The 20,792-nt window shown below is 29.9% G+C and overlaps 1 protein-coding gene and 1 long non-coding RNA gene across 2 annotated transcripts; both read right to left on the bottom strand.

Moving 5' to 3' along the window:
• Positions 1-1,523: 1,523 nt before the first annotated feature.
• LOC130950062 (uncharacterized) lies at positions 1,524-4,923 on the bottom strand. The gene is made up of 9 exons (XM_057878622.1): positions 4,806-4,923; positions 3,235-3,291; positions 3,004-3,129; positions 2,702-2,898; positions 2,372-2,587; positions 2,180-2,272; positions 2,086-2,106; positions 1,939-1,965; positions 1,524-1,880 (listed from the first exon to the last, which is right to left on the bottom strand). The coding sequence occupies exons 1-9, from the start codon at positions 4,921-4,923 to the stop codon at positions 1,524-1,526; spliced, it is 1,212 nt and encodes a 403-aa protein (XP_057734605.1).
• Positions 4,924-6,607: 1,684 nt separating this feature from the next.
• LOC130948424 (uncharacterized) lies at positions 6,608-7,242 on the bottom strand. Its single transcript, XR_009073048.1, has 3 exons — positions 7,188-7,242; positions 6,890-6,974; positions 6,608-6,638 (listed from the first exon to the last, which is right to left on the bottom strand). It is a non-coding gene; the product is annotated as an uncharacterized LOC130948424 (long non-coding RNA).
• Between the last annotated feature and the right edge of the window lie 13,550 nt (positions 7,243-20,792).

Consider the following 20,792-nt stretch of genomic DNA (forward strand, 5'->3'; position numbering starts at 1 on the left):
TTTGTTCGAATATTTGTTTGACCACTTAAAATAGACAAAAAATTTGTAATTTATTCCTCAATATAGTTATATATTGGATATTCTTAAGAAGTTCTCTTCTATAAAATATATCAACTAATCTTTTAAAAATATCATAACTCATATGTATTATAAATAGAACATGAGTTATAATGTATTTTTAATTGAACTATCAACTCATCTCGTACGTAATCTCTATTATATATTTTATATCGCTGTGTTTGAATGATTAGTCTTTTAATTGGAGATATACGCTGCCTTCTATATTGATACAAACTAAATAACCTGCATAAATAATTAAAGCTACAATTTCTGTTTTGTCAAATTCATTCATATTATCTACAAGCATTTGAATATATATATATATATATATATATATATATATATTCACATAAATTTTATATAAATTATATTAGATGTATATAAATTCTCATAAAACAATACACATCTACAAAAAGGAAAGGAGAGCAATATGTTAAAAGTTTAAATGTGATATTATTTAAGTGCAATACACATCAGATAAAACAAAGAAATATATATACCTTATCGATGAAACACGTCTATACGAAAGAAAAGGAGCTAAAACACATCTGTACAGAAGAGAAAAAGAGAGTGAAAATAGCGTTGAAAGGTAGATGGAAAATTTAAAAAATAAATGAGTAAAAAAAAAATTAGATCACATATATATTTTAGATATTTTATATTTTAAGTGAAATTTTAATAGAATAAAATTTTAAATTATATCCAATTAGATAAGAATTAATTTTGAAAGAAAATAATAGAATTGAATTCTATTTAAACCCTTTTTTTGTTTTAAATGCTGAAATTCAATTCAATTCTTGTGGAAATTGAATTTAAGGGATTTTCAAATACTCTATAAGAAATAAAGTCTATAAATAATATCATTATATTATATTATCTTACAATCACTACAGCAAATCCGCCGCTTAGTAGCGGTTTAAACAGCGGTTCAAAAACCATTGTTGTATAGAACGTAGACATTTGATTTTGCAGCGATTTTGTTGAACCGCTAGCACAACCGCTAGGAAACTACTTGATTGGCGTCAATTGTTTTAGCGGCAGTTTGAAACCGCCGCTATTTGGCCAACAGGAAATTCGAATGCATTTTCTGGCGGTTTTGAACTACTCCTTGTGTTTTTATAAATGTATTCCGCGGCGGTTCCAAACCGCCGCTATCCGATTTTTCCAAAAATTTAAATTATTCATTCATTTTGAATTGCAAAATGACTGTATTTTGCACTGGCAATCAGCGCTCTTTTAATTACCGTATTATTTTTTTTGGCTATTTATAAAAAATTTTCTGATATTAGAAAACTTAATTATTTTTTAACTGAATGAATAAATTGATGGGTGAACGAATAAAAATCAAAATTGATAAAATTATTCATTAAATCCAAATATCAATAAAGTGTATTTCTTACTAAGAGTTGTATAATCAACAATAAGAAAGTGTATATTTAGCTTAAAGAATAAATTTCAAATCCTTAGATCCACTCTCTACTCTGTCCCTCTAATGAATTTATCCATGCAGCCACATTTGGTGGTAGCTCCCCACCTTGCTCTCGAACTAGACACATTAGAGCACTCTCCATTGCCTTTCTTTTTAATTTCTCAGCCGCCAGCTCTGCTTGTAGTTCAAGCAACACCCTTTGGGTCTCCTCCCTTTGAGTTCCAATGATTGGTTGAGCTGAATTCGAATTAAACACTTGACTAGTAGTCGGTCCGATTCCCATGCCACGCACTTTACCTGGGTGCTCCTTTCCAAGAGCTTGAGCAAGTGAATCATTCTGAGACAATAGCCTAGATGATTCATCACGTTGCTCAATCTTCGCAATTCTTTCCTACACAATTAGATAAGCGAACAAAATCATTTATTAGCCAATTGCTAACCAAACATACTTTGGACACAGTTTTAACAAACAAAACCTATGAGAAACAACATAGCGATTTCCAACACATTACTCACACCAATAGCCCAGGCTGCATCATGGAGATAAGATCCATTAGATCGTTTGTGCGTTAAGACAAACAACTCCCCCTACTAACTGGACGCCCCTGTCGTTCCGACTGCAACAATATAGCTTAAATAGTTAATAGTCTACATAGAGAATGTTCAAAAAGTAGGTTAAGAGTAAATTACCTCTTCTTCTTCGAGCCTTGCCAAGCTTTTCGATCCGCCAGTATGAGTGTATAACTGCTTCGATCGATTCTCAGCATTTTTCCTACACTTCTCCTGTTATCCCATCAAACATAAGAGCTACTAGACACTATTTTTTACTAACTCAATATGACATAAATAGATTTTTAAAAATTTGAGATAAAAATACATTACCTTTGTTTCATCACTGTTGTGATAATCAAGGAACCATCTCCATTGATCTGCAGTAATTTCCGGTGGACGGCCTCTAATATTTTGTTCAAGAGTTAGCTCTTCATCGTAAAAGTAATGATACAAATGATTCCTCGTGTCCTTCCAAGCCCTTCTTAGCATTTTTAATATCGTACGCTTGATAATTCCTCTACTATCTTCTTCAAAATGAAATAATTCCTACAAGAGTAGAATTAAATTGTTGGTAGGCGTCGAATTAAGATTTCGGAACTTTACATAAAAATATTAATTTACCTTTACACATTCATTATATATCTTGTTCCTAGAGCGAACCTTTCTCCAGTCCTTCTCGCAGATTAAAAATTTGGTGTAGTCAGATCCCAACATTCCGACAACGCCGCTTAGTATACTAGCTTCATTTCCAACTGGTTGCAGTCTATCGTTGAACCTCGGTACGATCTTTCTACCGTTAGGTGGCTTCATAGCTTCTCTCACACTTAAATAAAGTTGCTTGATTGTCCCATTGAATTCTGTTTATCACAATTAGTGTGTGTGGGTAACCACTATGGCCAAGATGCAATGAAATCATAAAGAAATTACTCATAAAGTTATACATAGGATAAATTATTGTATACCAATTGTTTTAACATTCCAAAATTCGGTGGTCTTGCGTCTCTTACGCTTCAGAGCCTTTGATGCAGCAAATAGGTTGTAAACATGTTGCTCAAAAGAATCTATCTCATCTACCTTTGGGTCTAAGTCTTCATCAGGTGGTTCCGAGTGTTAAGCACTATTCGTGGGAGGCGGTGGTTTAATATAGGGTGGTCGAAAGGGACGTAAAGATGAGGTCGGAGCGACACCAGTACCATCAGAAGGGGGAATTAGACCATCCATTTGGGACACGAAAGAAGCTGCAGCAGATTCTGTTTATATTTGCTGACATATTGAGTCTATCTTTAATTTCTTCGTGAAACAACCTATCCTAGACATCTTAATAAACTTAGTACCACCAATAATATCACTTAATACTATTATCAAAATGTAAAAATAAACGAAAATTCAAGAGCATTAAATAATTCAAGAAATATTCAGACACGTATAGCAATAATATATACATGCTAAAGCTCGTAAAAGAAAAAAGCAATATGCTTAAAATGAGATAATTGGAAGCGACATGCCTTTCCAATATCTATGTCATGCGTATACTTAAGTGACTAAACAGGTGCAATATAAATTAATAATAATGCATGCGGTTCAAATAAGAAATTTTATATGATAGGACATATATAAAACATGTAGAACAGCATATGATAAAATTATCATAAGTAACTATATATCCCTTTCACATTTGAATGTACATGTAAAGGCATGTGTTACAACTTGGTTGCATAAGCACTATATACAGGCATTACCCGAAATCAAATCAAAACCCAAGACATGATATAAACAAAAAATATATATCCAAGTTAATAAATCCAAACTTTCATATTTTGCCAGAGTATTGATTATCTTTGGAAACCTGAATTCAAAAATATTAACGTGACGCATTCGGGTGCGAGTATGCATATCTTTCGCGTTGAAGAATATTTTAAAAAAATATTTTTTTTAGAATTATACGAAAATTGATATTTAATAACTAAAATTTTACTAATTCTCAAATATTTTAATAAATCTAATTTATATTTTTTATTATGTATCAACTTTAACTAATATGATTTGTAAATAAAATATATACATTTCATTCTTTAAATTAATTAGTCAAATATTCATTGAGGATTAAAATCTACAAAAAATATTATATTTCTATATATTATTTTGCAATGCGTAGTATTCTGTCGCCAAAAATCATTATATTCTCTTATAACCCATAATACTCTAACACAAAAAAAAACATGCTAATGTGGTGCGTTCTAGTACTAGTATGTATACCTATTTTTTTCACAATTTTTTAGAAAAAATACCTTCTTTAAAATTAATTATACAAAAATTGACATTTAATGATTAAAATTCTACTAATTATCAATCATTTTAATAATCTAATATATATTTTTTGTATCAATCTTAATTAATATGATTTGCAATTAAAAATATACATCTTATTATTTGAATTAATTAGTCAAATATCCATTAAGGAATAAAACCTTCAAATAATATCATTATATTATATGGTAATTATACCAAACCTTCCTTAAAATAACATGTAAATTACTCCCTATTATGTGTCACATCTTAATTGGATATTTGCTTTTAATTTGAGTTACTATCTTAACCATAGATAGATTATATTGTAATTAAATTTTTAAAAAGGGTAAATGTATAATTTATTAAAAGATTAGAAACTGACTTTTTTTATTTTTCAAATCACGTTAATGGTGGTCCTAATCCTAAATTCTTCTTCCTCGTTCTTTCTTAATGTCACTCCGCAACTCTTCCTCACCAGTCAGCCTCTCTTGAAGTTTCGAACGGCCGAACTCCAGAGTCCAGAAGTCACGATCGTCGGCTTCTCTAATTCGTCTCGTCAGCTCCGGTGCGTCTCCAACACTGCGCCGTCGCATCTATGGCTCCCATGATCTATGTCGTCGCGTCTCCTTGCTCCAATTTGTTTCTCATCATCGCATCTTCGTCTGCCGCTACTGTCACTTCTGGCCATAATATGCTTCGCTGTGTTTAAACAGATTGGTTTTCTCTCTTCTCTGCGTTCTTGAAACTCCCTATAAGTTTTTTTTAGTTATTCAGTTGGCTTATAATTTTATTACAATCAACAAGGCAGTGCTGCTTGGGAGGCGCGACGAGGATGAAAGAATGGGGGAAGAGCGAAACACCGAAAACCATTACAGAGGGTTAGGATACATCTTCTGGAAATGATTTGGGGAAAAAGCCATGTTTCAATTTTTAATACTTTGAAAACACTACAACATTTTTAAGTTGAGACAACATTTAAAAAGTGTTGTCTAAAAGCTGATAAAAGGTTGCTTTTTATCTATGGCAACACTTTTGGACCTAAGGCAGCGTTTTTGGGCGGCGTTGCATATGCGGCCGTTGCCTTAGATCAAGGCAACACTTTTTTGCTTCAAAAGCGTTGCTTTTGAGGACAACACTTGGTAAGTGTTGCCTTTGGTTGAAAAACAACAACACTTCAAATGTGTGTTTGAGACAACACTTTGCAGTGTTGTATTTTCTCTTATATTTTGGCCACTACTAAAAAGTGTTGCTTATTTGCAATAAAATACAACCCTTTTACGCGTTGCTTATAAGTTTGAATTTGCAATCCTTTGAAGTGTTGCCTATTAGTTTTGAATATGCAATCTTTATAAGTGTTGCCTTTTTTTTTGGATATGCAATCTATACAAGTGTTGCTTTTTCTTTTGGATATGCAACCATACAAGTGTTGTCTAATATTCAAAATATGCAACTAATAGAAGAGTTGCCTTTTGAGCAAAAATAAAAGTTACTTTTGTAATAAAAATACAAAAAAATAAAATTTACAACAAATTTTTTGTTCATACATATGTAATTATTTTAATTAATAAATAAATTTGTGCACAACAGAAAAAATTTATAAAAGAGACAAAATAACTAATAATAAAGTAAAAATTAAATAAATATTAAAAGGTTCAATTAGTATTTCAAATACGTGTTCATCAATAATTCTCGACAAAATAATAAAATTCTTATCTAACAATACATAACAAAATAGTAATTAATATTTGTAAAAAAGATGTCAATCTACTTGCATATTTTATATCCATGCTTGACTTGTCCCATATGCTAAATTTGCAAATAATACATAACAAAAAAATAAGTAACTTATTATTAAAACTAAAAAATTATAATAATAGAATTTTTTTATGATATTAAATACATAGATATAAAAGTAATAAATAGCTTGCCTCAGATTTCATTCATGCAAGACACAAAATCACTAAATACCAAATACATAAATTACTAAATTAAAACAGAGTTGATGTGTGAAGAGAGAATAGAAAATAGAAAAGAAGCTTCAAGATTCTGCTATGTGCAAAGAGAGATCTCAATCTTCTATTTTTGCCACTGACTAAACTAACTTCTATATAAATATGGAGCTAACTAACAAAGAGATATATTACAAATTCAAACTTCATAATAACTCGGTATATTCAAGGTTTTTTTGCAGAAGAAAAAAGAACCAGAAGCTAACCATTACCTCGTCAGTTGCATCTTCCCTTTCAGATGCATCGCTTTTAGCAGCTTCACAGCTCTCATATTTTCTTTTGTTTTCATGTTCTTCATCCTGGTTATTTAACCAAAGCATGGTGTCACTTTGTACGAATAAAGCAACAATCTTATATCAACATTGAAAAACACAGAAATGAACTCAGATGAGCAGAAAAAACACAGGCAAGCTGCTCGACTGTTTCTGTACTAAATATTAGATGTATTCATTATTTAAATTTAATTTCTAAAATATAGTTAGCATAGTGAGAAGTTCACACATATCTACTTTTCACCATCTATTATGTCAAAATTATCCTTTTTATATACCTGAAGAAGGATTGATTCATTCAGGTCTTTCACCGAGTCAACTTCACTATGAGTTTATTTCAGCCTCTGCTCCACCTTCAATGAACTGCACATAAATTTGAAGAACATTAAGAAACAATCAAAAGCATGACAAATTGACACTCATGCGTATAAATAAATTAAATTGAACTAATCAATAAAATTTCAAATATAATTCAGTACCTCAAAAACATAATTAAATAGAAAAATAATTCTAAACTATTCACAATAATACATAACATATAAAAATATATATATACGGGCTGTATCAAATACTCACTTATCAATAAATGGTTTGCTAAGGTCCCTATTAAGATTCCCTGAGCCGAGACATGGATTAATGCATTGGACGTAGTATCAACTATTCATATTCATAGTCAGTAGTATATATTGGCACATAGGACATATCTAGAATGTTTCTTTCCTTTTGGAGATTAGAAAATTGAAAACAAAACCTTCAACTTATCGAAAACAATCAAATGCTCCAAAAAAAACATAGCTTAGTGTCTTGGGTAGTTTTAGCATCAATTGCTATAACTCTTGCCTTCTGAGAACTAAAGTGGTGATCACCAGCTGTGAATGAAGGACACAGATGATTGTTTTATAAGAATGAGACAAATGGCAGGACACAAACTCATGATGACAAAAATGAATGTCATATAGATTAAGAGCTAGATCATTTTCCAATAAAAAGAACCAAAAAATGCAGAGTACAAAACCATAGTCTTGTTTCCTTGTATCAAATCAAGTACCTTTACAAAGTTTTTAGTCCATACTTAAGACTCTTGGAACTTGAATATACGGCTCCTCATAGCTTGGAATGGCACCAATCATCACATCCCTGTAAACCAACACATTTGAATCAACAGTTTTTCAACTATGTCCAATTGAAACATAATGATTAATGGATAACTTCATTTTCACCTGTGCTCAAATGTTAGAATCACTAGACTATTATCAAAATACAAAAATGCAGGTATATAATAATGTATATAACAGATACCGTAGCGTAATCATTGGCTATAAGATGAGCCGAAAGCAATCCTCCAAGAACTCTGATTGTTGTCTCAAACAAAGAAACAGTTTTGTTCTGTAACATACCAAAAAGTAATTAAATTCATCCTTAACTCCAAATTGAGTACAGAAACTTAAAATTCAGCTGCTTAGCCATTCACTCACAATATCAAAGCGAATATTTTTACCAATCCATTCAACGGAAGCGGCAAAGCGGTCATGGTCACCGAGTAGAGCCAAAGTGTCCAAAGAATCAATCTAATAGCACCTATCACAATTATCATCAAAATTATCTTATAATTAATGAATGAATTAATTAATTTTGGTGATTTTACTTAAATAATATAATTTAGTAAAGCCACTAGCAGCAATTAAGTAATGGGGCATATTCCTAATAAATTTAAAAAATTATGAAGAGGCCTACTCCTTGTAAGTTCCCATCATTTCCAATTCTAAATCATTGGTATTCCTGTAAATTGGAACCTCCATTAAACCAAATCACAGAAGCTGTCACCTAAGGTTTGAAGCTCTATGAACAACGATAGGGTTTTGCTAATATCAAAAATCTGCCAAAATTCAAATAAAAAATCACTAAAGCATCACATTTTTCACAATTGCAACAATTCAATTGGCTCCACATTTATGTTTTGATCACTAATATGAATTCAAGTATACTGAGAGTTGAAGAACTTGGCAAGAAACTCTCCTGAACTTTGCTGAATCTATCCATCTCTTCCTCCATAAAAAAATAAGTTACTTACATCCTGAAGCATCAAATAAAAAGAATAGCTACCTCTTGGCATTCTATAAAGCCTGTGCTGTCCAAATCATAGAGCTTAAATGAAACTGCAAGAGAATTGCAAAGCCTGTGCTGTCCAAATTATAGATCTGCATGCAGTAAAATTCTAATGTCAAAAGGACATCCAATTAATTGAAATGACTAGTACTTGGAGATACCATGAAAAACAATGAAATTTATTACTAAGTAGCAACTAGCGAAGACAAAAACACTGATTTCTATATGAAAATTTAAACATAGAAATGCATGTGCTTTTATATCTAAACAAATACTGACCTCTAACTAAATGGGGAGATTACAATGCAATGATGAGGTACCCAGGTTTTCTAATTACACTTAATTCAAATGGACTTCCCCCCTTAAACTAAATCAATAAGGCACAAACACACATATGATATATAACGAACATAAATACAAAGTTATGCAATGCATGTCTGTATTGTGTATAGTTCATCAAAGTTGTGGAGGCACATGTGCAATGTGTAGCTTAGCTTTATGAACCATTTTTAGGTTAATTTCCATTAACATACATGGCTTACTTCTCGCCCCAATCTGTCCATACATATTATTTAGTAGTAGATGAATCACATGCCCACTAATTAATGTTTTAAATTAAATAATTACAATTACTAATGGCTTAAATTAAAGGAGTATCTATCTATGCATGTGCAATCTCAGGAAGAGCAAAAAACAAATGCAGGCACGAAACATTCTAATTTGTACCAATACCTTATATTTAAATGGGAGACACAATTTAGCTAAAAAAGGAAACAGAACAAGACTTGACCCTACAACTACTTAGCTAATAAAATAATATATAGATTACAAAATACTAAACAACAGCATATATGTAAATTTCAAACTGATCAATGATCACATTGAGTAGCCTTCAGGTTGAAGTTAAATTATTTTTTATAAGTTAAAGTAGTAAAACAAGTTTTTCATTGAAATAGCTATTGCACACAAAATCCATCAAGCAGCCAAACCATTGTTTACAACTTTACAAGATAAAACCATTGAAATAGCTATTGCACTCAAAAACCATCAAATGTTTAAGCACTTGAGGTAGCTGTAGCCAAGACAAATCTTTCAAGAATTCCCCAAATATTGTAGCTATGAAAGCAAACCTAATTTGCAAAGAGAGAAGCAGAAAAAAAGAAGTGAACGTAATTGGAAGCATGACGAAAAACTTAGCGCTAACTCAATTGAACTGAAGGAATTCCCAGCCAACTCCAACATCTACAATAACAATGAATCCACTGTTAAATTCCCAAATTGAGATTTCACCAACAATAATTAAATTCCAATCCCTAAAATTGCCATCATTCAGTGATTAAAGCAGCAACAGATAAATATATCATAACAATGAAACATTGTAGCGATTTTACAAGACCATAATTAATTAAGCAGTAGGCAATGAACAGATAGTGACGCGAGGAGGGACGAACCCAACGGCGAGGTGAGGCGAGCAGTGACGAACACGACAGAGACGCCAACAGCGACGCCAGCAATGAGGAACACAGGCAATGACAAGGAAATCGAATAGAGAAGAGTAAATCGCGAGCAGTGACAAGGAATGCGAAGAGAAAAGAGTAAATCTCACATCAATCAAAATTCAAAGTGGTTGGAGTAGTTTTGTTATTTCAACAATTCAACCAAATTAACCACTAGTAAGTAAAATTTGAGAGAAATTTTTGTCATACCTGAGAAATTTGAGAGGAAGATGTGAACAACACCACGGCGGAGCAAAGTGAGTGTTTCAGAATGACACGAGCTGAAGATCGAACATGGCGGAGCAGAGCAGAACACGATGCGAGAAGAAGCACATGACACGAGCAGAGCAGAATGCGATGCAAGCATAACACGACGTGAGCAGAGCAGTGAAGAACACCACGACGGCAAGAGAGAGGAACGCAGAACGCGAGTCAATATCGTGAAATTGGGGAAATTGAGCTAGGGTTGCGGTTAGGATTTTGATTCTAAAATGGTATGAATTGAGTTGTGTTTCTAAGTGTACTTGACATGTTAGTAAGGAAGGTGATGAATTAATTATTGCTCGTGTTTCCTTTCTTGTTTTTGGTTTAGGAGGGAAAGTAAATTCTATTAAAATATTTGGAGGGAATTAAAATATGATGAAAAATATTTAAGCAACGGTTACCACCACAAGTTTATTATATATCTTTAAAGGCAACTCTTATAAAGTGTAATATATGAATATTATAAATGTTGTTTTTTTGATTCACTAAAGCAACGTTTTTTTATATGTTCTTTAAATTGATCAAAGAGAACACTTATTAATAAAGAGTTGTAATAGTCTTATTTTTTTGCAATAAATTTTAAGTGTTGTTTTTTACTATTATAAACAAAATTTTTTAAGTGTTATTTATAGCATATGTTGCAATAGCTTAAAAATGTTGTAGTGAAAATTGCATAATTACCAATTTTAAAAATTAATTTAATTATAAAATAGTCTAACCATAGTTAACCTAATAACCAATTAAAAAGTGACATCACACATGGTAAATTATATGTTACTTTACAAAGGATACGATAGAATTTATTTACATTATATTATCTTATAATGGGTAGCATTTTGACATAAAAAATTTAGCATAGCACATTTTGGTGTCAGAATGCATATCTCTCTCTTCTTAGAATATTTTAAAAATGTATCTTTTTTGAAATTATATGAAAATTGACATTTAATGACTAAAATTTAACTAATTGTCACTCATTCTAATAAATCTAATTTATATAATTATATCCTTTTTTTATTGTGCATCAACCTTAACTAATATGATTTGTAAATAAAATATATACATCTTACTATTTGAATTAATTAGTCAAATATCTCTTAAGAAATAAAATCTACAAATAATATCATTGTGTTATCATTATCTTACAACAAGTAGTATTCTAGGGTTAAAAATACTGACGTGGCATATTCTGGTGCTAGTATGCATATATCTCTATCTTCTTTGAAATTATACATAAATTGATGTTTAATGACTAAAATTCTACTAATTGTGAATCATTCTAATAAATCTAATATATGTCTTTCTTTTATTGTGTATCAACCTTAATTAATATGATTTGTAAATAAAATATGAGTAATGCTACACATCTAAATATTTTTATAAATCAAGTTTAACTTAGTTAAACAATAAGACTTTGAGTAATGCTACTCATAACTAATTTTTGCTGATGTTAAATCAATTTAGTTGATCTTGATTAATAAAAACACTTGAATATGTAACATTATTTATTATAAAATATATATATCTCATTATTTGAATTAATTAGTCATCAAATGTCCGTTAAAGAATAAAACTTACAAATAATATCATTATATTATATTACATTATCTTACAACAGATAATATTCTCACGTAAAAAATATTTACATGGTACATTTTGATACTAATATGTATATCTCTCTCTTTTTAAAATATTTAAAAAAATGTTTTTTTTTAAATTATACAAAATTAATATTTAATGACTAAAAATTTATTAATTGTCAATCATTCTAATAAATCTAATTTATATCTTTTTTTTATTGAGTATCAACTTTAATTAATATAATTTACAAATAAAATATATACACCTTATTGTTTGAATTAATTAGTTAAATATCCATTAAAAAAATACTCATTTTAGAATAATAAATTATGAATAATAATTAAGAGAATTAATTTATCCTCCTAAATGAATAAGAGTTTAAATATATATTATTTTTTAAAATATCAAAAAGATAAAAAAATACAAAAAACTTTCTTTATTTAAAAATAAGAGAATAATTTAAAAGATTACTTACGAGTTACAACTCCTGATGATTTTTATATAAATTAAATAATAAAAATAAAATTAAAAAATACTAATAAAAGCATAAATTAAGTAAATATTTTTCGTACCTCTCATGAATACATACACTAGTATTATCTTACAACACATAGTATTCTGATGCTAAAGGTGCTAGTATACATATCTTTCTTTTATTATATATTAACTTTAATTAATATAATTTGCAAATAAAAATATACATCAATATCTCATTGTTTGAATTAGTTAATCAAATATTTATTAAGAAATAAAATTTATAAATAATATCATTTTAGAATAATAAAAGATGAATAATTATTAAAAGACCTAATTTATCATCTTAGTACTTAAATGGGTAAGAATTTAAATATATATTTTTAATATTAAAAAATAAAAAATGCAAAACTTTTTTATTTAAAAATTAAGATAATAATAAAAAAGATGAGTTATAGCTCCTAATAATTTTTATATAAATTAACAATAAAGAATTAAATTAAAAAATACTAATAAAAATATAAATTAAATAATTTTTGTCTGTACATCACATAGATATATACACTAATTTTCGCTACAAGAGCTAGTGAAATTGGCTAAAATTTGTTCCTTATTTCCGCAAAAGAAAATGAGAAATAAAACAAGTTTTTAAAATTTAGATAGTAATTGTGAAATTCGCATAAATAATGATAAAAGATGAGTAACTTGTAAATACACAGTGCTAATACTAACAATTGAGTCTAATTTTCTATTATTTTACCTATTTTAAACTCCAAATTTGCCCAAAATAACTATTAAATATATAATCATTGTTTTTTTATTTGAATGCAAGACGAAACAACAATAATGTATATTTTGATCGAATACAATAATCCTGTAATTATGCATATTTTGGCGTTGTAGTCTTTGATCGAATCTTAAAAATTTTGTTCTGGTGAGTATAAGATATGCAAAATTAAGTACATAAAAAAAATGTAGGAATATCAATTTTTTTTTATGATAATTGAAGTGTGCAATACAAAGTGTTATGGTTAAAAATGACAAATATGCTCATGATATGTTTAATTACCTTGAAAAGATTATAGTACAATAAGTGATAAAATTTTGCATTAAATTTGTGGATATTATTAGTAATTTTTTATTTTTATGTTTAAATTATTGAGTTTTCAGGCAGATTAAGCCGTAAGTAAAAAAATAAAATTGGTAAACCCCTTAAATTCTCGTGTTAAGTGAAAGAAATCAAAATTGCTAACTCCACTAAATTTTGGTGTTAAGTTTTTGAAAGACTCAGAATATGACAATGAATAAATTTAAATTAGTCCTCAAGAATAGCAATTAAGAGGAAAAAGTTCATTCTAAAATACCACGATTTATTTTATTATTGCGGCCTCTTCTTTCTAAATGTTGACAAGTTTTAAGTCATTGTATTTTATTGGAACTCAAATTGCATTATTTGCAATGATAGAATACTAAAATACAGATACAGAGATAAAATTATACTTGATAGGTAAGACATAGATAGAGATATTGTGTTTTGGGAGACACTGAATAAAGATACAACTATTTTTTTATTATTACTATTAAATTTTTATAATGATATTTTTTATAATTTTATTTTTTATTTTAAATTTTGTGTAAAAGAAAAAATAAAGCTAAATTAGATTTTTAATGGTTTGTTCTATCTTATATTCAGTTTATTATTGAACAAAATACAAAAATATTAATTTTCGTATCTCTGTTCTTTGTGTCTTGTTTTCAGTATCTTATCGTATCATGTTTTTAAAACCAAATACAGCCTTAATGTTATGCAAGAGGACTCGATGCTTTTGCTCTTTAAGGGCCCAAACAACTACAATTAAGACAAGAGTGTGGAGCTGCGAGTTGGACATAAAGATTAAATTCTATAACAAATAGTGTGTGCACTTAGCCATCAAAATTTCATCTATGCAGGTTGTGCCTGTGCCGCTATTTATAAGTGATGTTCAATCGATTTTCACAGGTAATAGTAGTAAAAATTAGGAAGAAACTCAAGCGAATTTTTCAGATAATGGATACAAAGAAATAGAATTTCATCAATATTAGAGATAATGGTTGTAAAAATAAGGATCAAAACTATGCCAATTTTATTGGTGTTAGCTGTTAGAATTTGGTTGAATTAGTCCCACATTGCTTAGGATAGTAAATGGAGTGGGTGGCCTAGACTATAAATATGAGACTAAGTTTTCCATAATTTTCGCACCAGTCAGAAACACTTAAAGCTTGTATCTGACTTTTCTTTTCCTCTATACCTTTTGATTAGAGAGTGTTGTGAGGTGTAGTTATATATTTACTTTGAGAGTGTGGGTGTACTGGGGTGCCGGTGTTAGAGAGAAAGAAGTCTATGTGTTGTAACAATTTTCACATAGTGATATTCTCTGGTTGTCATTTGGCAACGACCGTGGTTTTTTCTCTAATAATTGGAGTTTTCACGTTAAATTCTTGTGTTGTGATTGTGTCTATTTTATTTCTCTGTGAAAGGTATTTTCTCAAGGGGGAATGGTGTATTATTCCCAACAAGTGGTATCAGAGCTTCGGTTCGGTGGGATTTATTCTTAGTATGCTCTGTGGTTGCAGCCTAGTCTGACCTTCCATATCAGAAAAAATTGTCCAGTAGCTTGAGGTTGATCTTTGGTTGCTGTTGTTGTTGCTGGAAGGCAGTGTGACACTGTGAGAGTGCAGTTTGGAAAGGTTCTGGCTAAGGAAAGACCTGGTATTTAAGTGTGTCCATTGTGACCCACCTCTCTTTCCTGGGACCCTTCCTAGTGCTCGGTCTACAGTTGAGTTATACTATTCCAGTATACGATTGTAACAATGTCATGATATTCAAGTACTGTGAAGCTTGAAATAGAGAAATTTGATGGAAGAATCAATTTTGACTTGTGGCAAATACAAGTCAAGGATGTGTTGATACAATCAGGTTTGCACAAGGCGTTGAAGACAAAAAGTATCCTCATGGTATTACCGCACTGCCATGGATAAGGATAAGTTGTGGCAATCGGGTCCACAATTGCACACGGGCATTGGTTGGCGTTGAGATGCAAGGTGTGTGGCGGAGTTATGTCGATGGCTGAAGAACTTCCAGAAAAAGCCAATTTGGAAGTTGCACCATGAATTTTTAGCAAGGTTTTGATCTGTACCAAGGCAAAATGCTTGGAGTGGTCTAATTCCAAGTGAGTATACTTTCATGGTGGAGTGTGATAGTTCTCTAAACTATGATTGTCGGTATAGACAATGGCAGAAAAGAATTGTTGGTGTTGACTATGGAAGCTGAAGATGTGTGACTATTTCAATCAAGGTGGAGATTGTTAGAATTTGGTTGAATTAGTCCCACATTGCTTAGAATAGCAAATGGAGTGGGTGGCCTAGGCTATAAATATGAGGCTAAGTTCTCCATAATTTTCACACCAGTCGGAAACACTTAAAGCTTGTATCTGACTTTTCTTTTCCTCTATACCTTTTGATTAGAGAGTGTTGTGAGGTGTAGTTATATATTTGCTTTGAGAGTGTGAGTGTACTGGAGTGCTGGTGTTAGAGAGAAAGAAGTCTATGTGTTGTAACAATTTTCACATAGTGATATTCTCTGGTTGTCATTTGGCAACGACCGTGGTTTTTTTTTCCAGTAATTGGAGTTTCCACGTTAAACTCTTGTGTTGTGATTGTGTCTATTTTATTTCTCTGTGAAAGGTATTTTCTTAAGGAGGAATGGTGTATTATTTCCAACATTGGCAACCATAATGAGATTAAATATTTTAACAAATTTATAAATTTTGACAATAAAAATGAAAAAAAAGTCATGCTTCTATTTTTTGTAGATAACATTTATGAAAATTTTTAATAATATCTAAATTTACAATTTACTTAAAATCGTATTATTTTTATTCTATAGTTTTATTTAGCCATTGACTACTAATGGAGAGATCTTACGTTACTGTTAATTGGGTGACATGGTCATAATGATGCCATGTATTAGCATTAGAGAAGTAGGTTTCTACTAAAATATACAAAATAATGTTAGTTTACAAATGTTCAAAATACTATTTTTTAAGTAGAACAAATAAATCTTTCAACATATTCTCTCAAATAGGACTTGCTTATCCAACGACACAAATATTTAAAGACCTATTTGTCTGATAATTATTATTTTTTAGGACTAATTTATATTATAAAAGATATAACGGGGGATTAACTTGTCTAGATATAATCTTTGATAGAATCGCATATATATCTGTTGGTGATTCATATGGATACATACTTGCAAAATTTTTTCTTCCTTCATCCTCTCCTCTCTTTCTTTTCCTTCGGGTTGCACCACCTTCTGACTATTTCTCTTCGGCCGATTCTTTTGCTCTCTTTCTCTTATTCTGCTATTTCTTATCCTCTTTTTCCTCTTTTTTTCTCTCCTTTAAAATTGTAAACGGATACACATAACCCAATTACCTAATTAAATTCAACTCATTCTGATTATATTAGGTTTTATAACTAATGGATAATCGGGTATAATAGGATAAAATTCGATTGTACCCAACCTTAATTGGTTTAGATATTGAATTTGAGGTTGCAAATTTTGAACTAACCCGATTACCTAATATATTATATTAAAAAATAACAAAAAATCTTATTTACATAAATTTTACTAATTCTAGTCTCACTTTAGCCACCATTTTTTCCCTTCTTAATATAACATTCTTCAATGTTATATAATCTCCTCTATTTTTTTAAAATTTTCTTATAGAATTAATTTTAGTCAACTAAACTATTATTCGATCAGATCCTACCTGATTTAATCGGTTCAAGTCCAATCATAAAAAAATGTGTAGATTTAACCCAATTCGAATCGATCAAATTTAACTGATTATGTTTTCAAATTCACCAAATTCCGATCTAACTCGATGTGATTACACTCATACTCTCTCTCAACCTAACCCACCACCCGCACACTATTATCGCCATTGATGTTACCCCTCCCCTCTACTTCCATCACCATCCTCAGGTAAATTAGAATTTTTTATATTTAATCTGTTGCAATTTTATTTATTTTCTGTTATGTATTTATTATAATTTTTTTATTTTTAATTATAAATTTTTATTGTTTGTTATTGTGTTAAAATTAGGCAAAGCTAAGGTTTTTATTTGCTTTTTTACTATTTTTTAATATTCTATTATTTTTCGATAATAATATTTCATTTTTTTGTGATATTTTGTTATGTTAAACTAAACACAATTAAGAATTTCTGTGTTAATTTCAATTAAAAAATTAGTCGCTTGTTCAAATTATGTTATTAAAAAGGTGATTTAATTAATAAATTTTTAAAAGAGTTTTATTATTTCTTTAATTAGATTTATAAAGATAATTTAATTAATCAATTTTCTCTAATTTTTGTAAATTTACCCTCTTAATTACAAGATTTGAAAAGAAAAAAAAAATTGTAAAAAAAATTTTAAAAATTTAAAATTTACGGTTATTTATTATCAAACTCTACATGAAATAATTCGATGGTAACTATTTTTTATTTTTTAAAAAATTATATAATTATTTATTTTCATCATTATAGTCCGATAATTCAACGTAAATATAACCACGTTACCATCAGAAGTAATTCGATGATAAACTCATTGGACTTTCATAAAGCTGAGATTCTATTTGCATGGAATAAATCTGATAGTAATATTCAAAATGTTTGCAAAAATTCTAAAATTTGACAGTAATATATTTGCGTAAATAATTTCTTTGTCAGATACAATCTAATGATCAATTCAACCCCAAGTATAATTATTGTTGGATATCGATAATCTGACAAAAATTTTGGTTGTAATTAATATTTTTTTTAATTATTTATCTATTTTGGTCTCCAAAAAATTTTGGATCAGTCACTTTAGTCTCCAACTAAAATTAATTACTCGATTGATTTTTAATAATTAACTCTGTCAGTTGCTTAGATCTTCTACTCCGTCAACTCTAATGGAGGACAAAATAATCCCTGACAACTCTAACATGGGACAAAATGATCTTGACCCTTCTATTCGGAAACGACACTATTCTCCTCCAATTTCCATCATATCTCGCATAACCCTAATAGTCTAACACTACAACTTCAAGCTACACAATGCACACTATGTAACGTTAATGTTCACAAGAAGAAAAATTTTCAACTTGTTCTCAACCAATTCATACTCATAAAATTAATGACTATGTCACTCAAGTACTTGTCATCTTCGATGGATTCCATGAATCTAGACAATAAGTCCAATTTATTAAGACTCATCATCATCATCACCATCTCCATGACTACATTGTCCACCACTTCGATCGCTTCCTTCAACTTTTTCTCCAAATCAATGTTTAGTAATCACTTCAGTTTTTATATGAGCGGCGACAACAACATTGTTCGTTGTACTGATAGCTTGGATGCGAGATTGAAGTTGTTTGCCAGCTTGCACTCTGGGAGAGAAGGAATGAAGCACTTAGAGTCCATTTCAAATGAGAATTTGCATATGATATCAAAGAAAAATCTTCTCATGATGTCCTAATGTCCAACAATCTATATTGTTTGCTGAAGAGTGGAGAAAGGCGTGTCTTTGGAGTAATTGTGGAACTTAGTCTTGAGGACATGGTAGACGTTGTCGGGGGTTGGAGGTGATGCTGTTATCGAGGATGTGGAGGTGGATGCTTCTGGTGGGTAAACTACGGAGGAGGTGGGTGTACCAGTCATAGAGATTTGAAAAGTGTGTGGTCTATGACATGTTAAGATAGGTGCGACACGCATGACAGTTACACCATGGCTTGATTTTGGAGTTAATGAAGAGGAAGAAAAAGATGGAGAAGAAGACTGTGAAGGTAAAGAATGAGAGTATAAATGTTCGGATTATGCGAGATATGATGAAAATTAGAGAAGAACGGTGTCGTTTAAATAGAGAGAGTCAGAGACTATTTTGTCCCTTATTAAAAATTATAAGAAACTATTTCTTCTATTAGAGTTCATGAAACAAAAAATTTAAGTAAACTAATAGAATTAATTGCTAGAAATCAATTAAATAATTAATTTTAATTAAAAATTAAAATATCTAATCTAAAATTCTTTTGGAACTAAAATAAATAAATACTCATTTTTTTTCTGTAGTGTATGTGCAACAAACATATTTCTTAACTTGTAGACCAAAGTAACCAATTGTAAAATCCACAGTTAACCTAGTCTATATGCTTGCCTACACGTGCAAGCTCACCATGGAGTCTTTGTTAAGTATTAGTATCATCAGTTATACCAACATCACTAATAAATATAGACGAATATTTTAATAAAAATTTTATAATTATTTTTATGTAAATTTTTTTTTTTTGATTCTTGAATAATAAATTGAAGAGTTAGATTTTGATATATTATAAAAATGTTAATTTTATTTAAAATATAGTCAAATAAATAAATCACACTTTTATACAAAATATCTTCATAAAAAAATATTTTTAATATTTTTATTTGAGTAGCTCTTATAAATATATGTGTCATTCTATCAAATATTACATCTAGACAAATTACTCCTTTGTTATATATTATACATGTACACTCATGCTATGTTATTTTGATAATCAAGTTGATTCAATAACTTATTTGCACACTAAAAGTCAATAAAAAAAAAAAAGAAAAGAGAAAATTTTTGATTGAATTTTGTTATAAAAATGATTTGTTTACCCAATATTTTTTTATATTATAATACAGATTGGTCCCTTTAAAAATAACAATTATTAACCAAATAAACGCCTTTTAATTTGAATATGAAAACAAAAGAGGTGTTGAACTTGCATATAGAGAGGAGAGATGCTTCACCTCGTTGTGGGATCAGAGAAATCAAAACTCCGACCCTGCGAGTTGTGTCCCTCGAAACGGAGTCCGAGTTGCGTTTTGCAAAACGCACGATCCGTGTTGTGACAGGGATGGCACGTGTTGCGCAGAGGCTTCTCTCTGAACGGTGGACGGTGGTGTTGCACCCAACATACTAACATAGCCCCACACTCACCATTCGAGTTACACACTTTTACTATTCACTCTGAACTTTTTCTTTCACCCTTCTTCTTCTTCATTTCTCCATTCTTCCAACCTTTGCATGGTGGAAGCGGAGTAAAAATGCCAAAGAAACACAAAATTAAAGATGTAGATCAACCTGAGCTTTATATTATACATTATCTCAGTCATCCTGATTATGTAAATTTTTTTTAAATATTTTATAT

This window comes from Arachis stenosperma, chromosome 9, assembly GCF_014773155.1.
Source record: "Arachis stenosperma cultivar V10309 chromosome 9, arast.V10309.gnm1.PFL2, whole genome shotgun sequence".
Classification (NCBI taxonomy): Eukaryota; Viridiplantae; Streptophyta; class Magnoliopsida; order Fabales; family Fabaceae; genus Arachis; species Arachis stenosperma.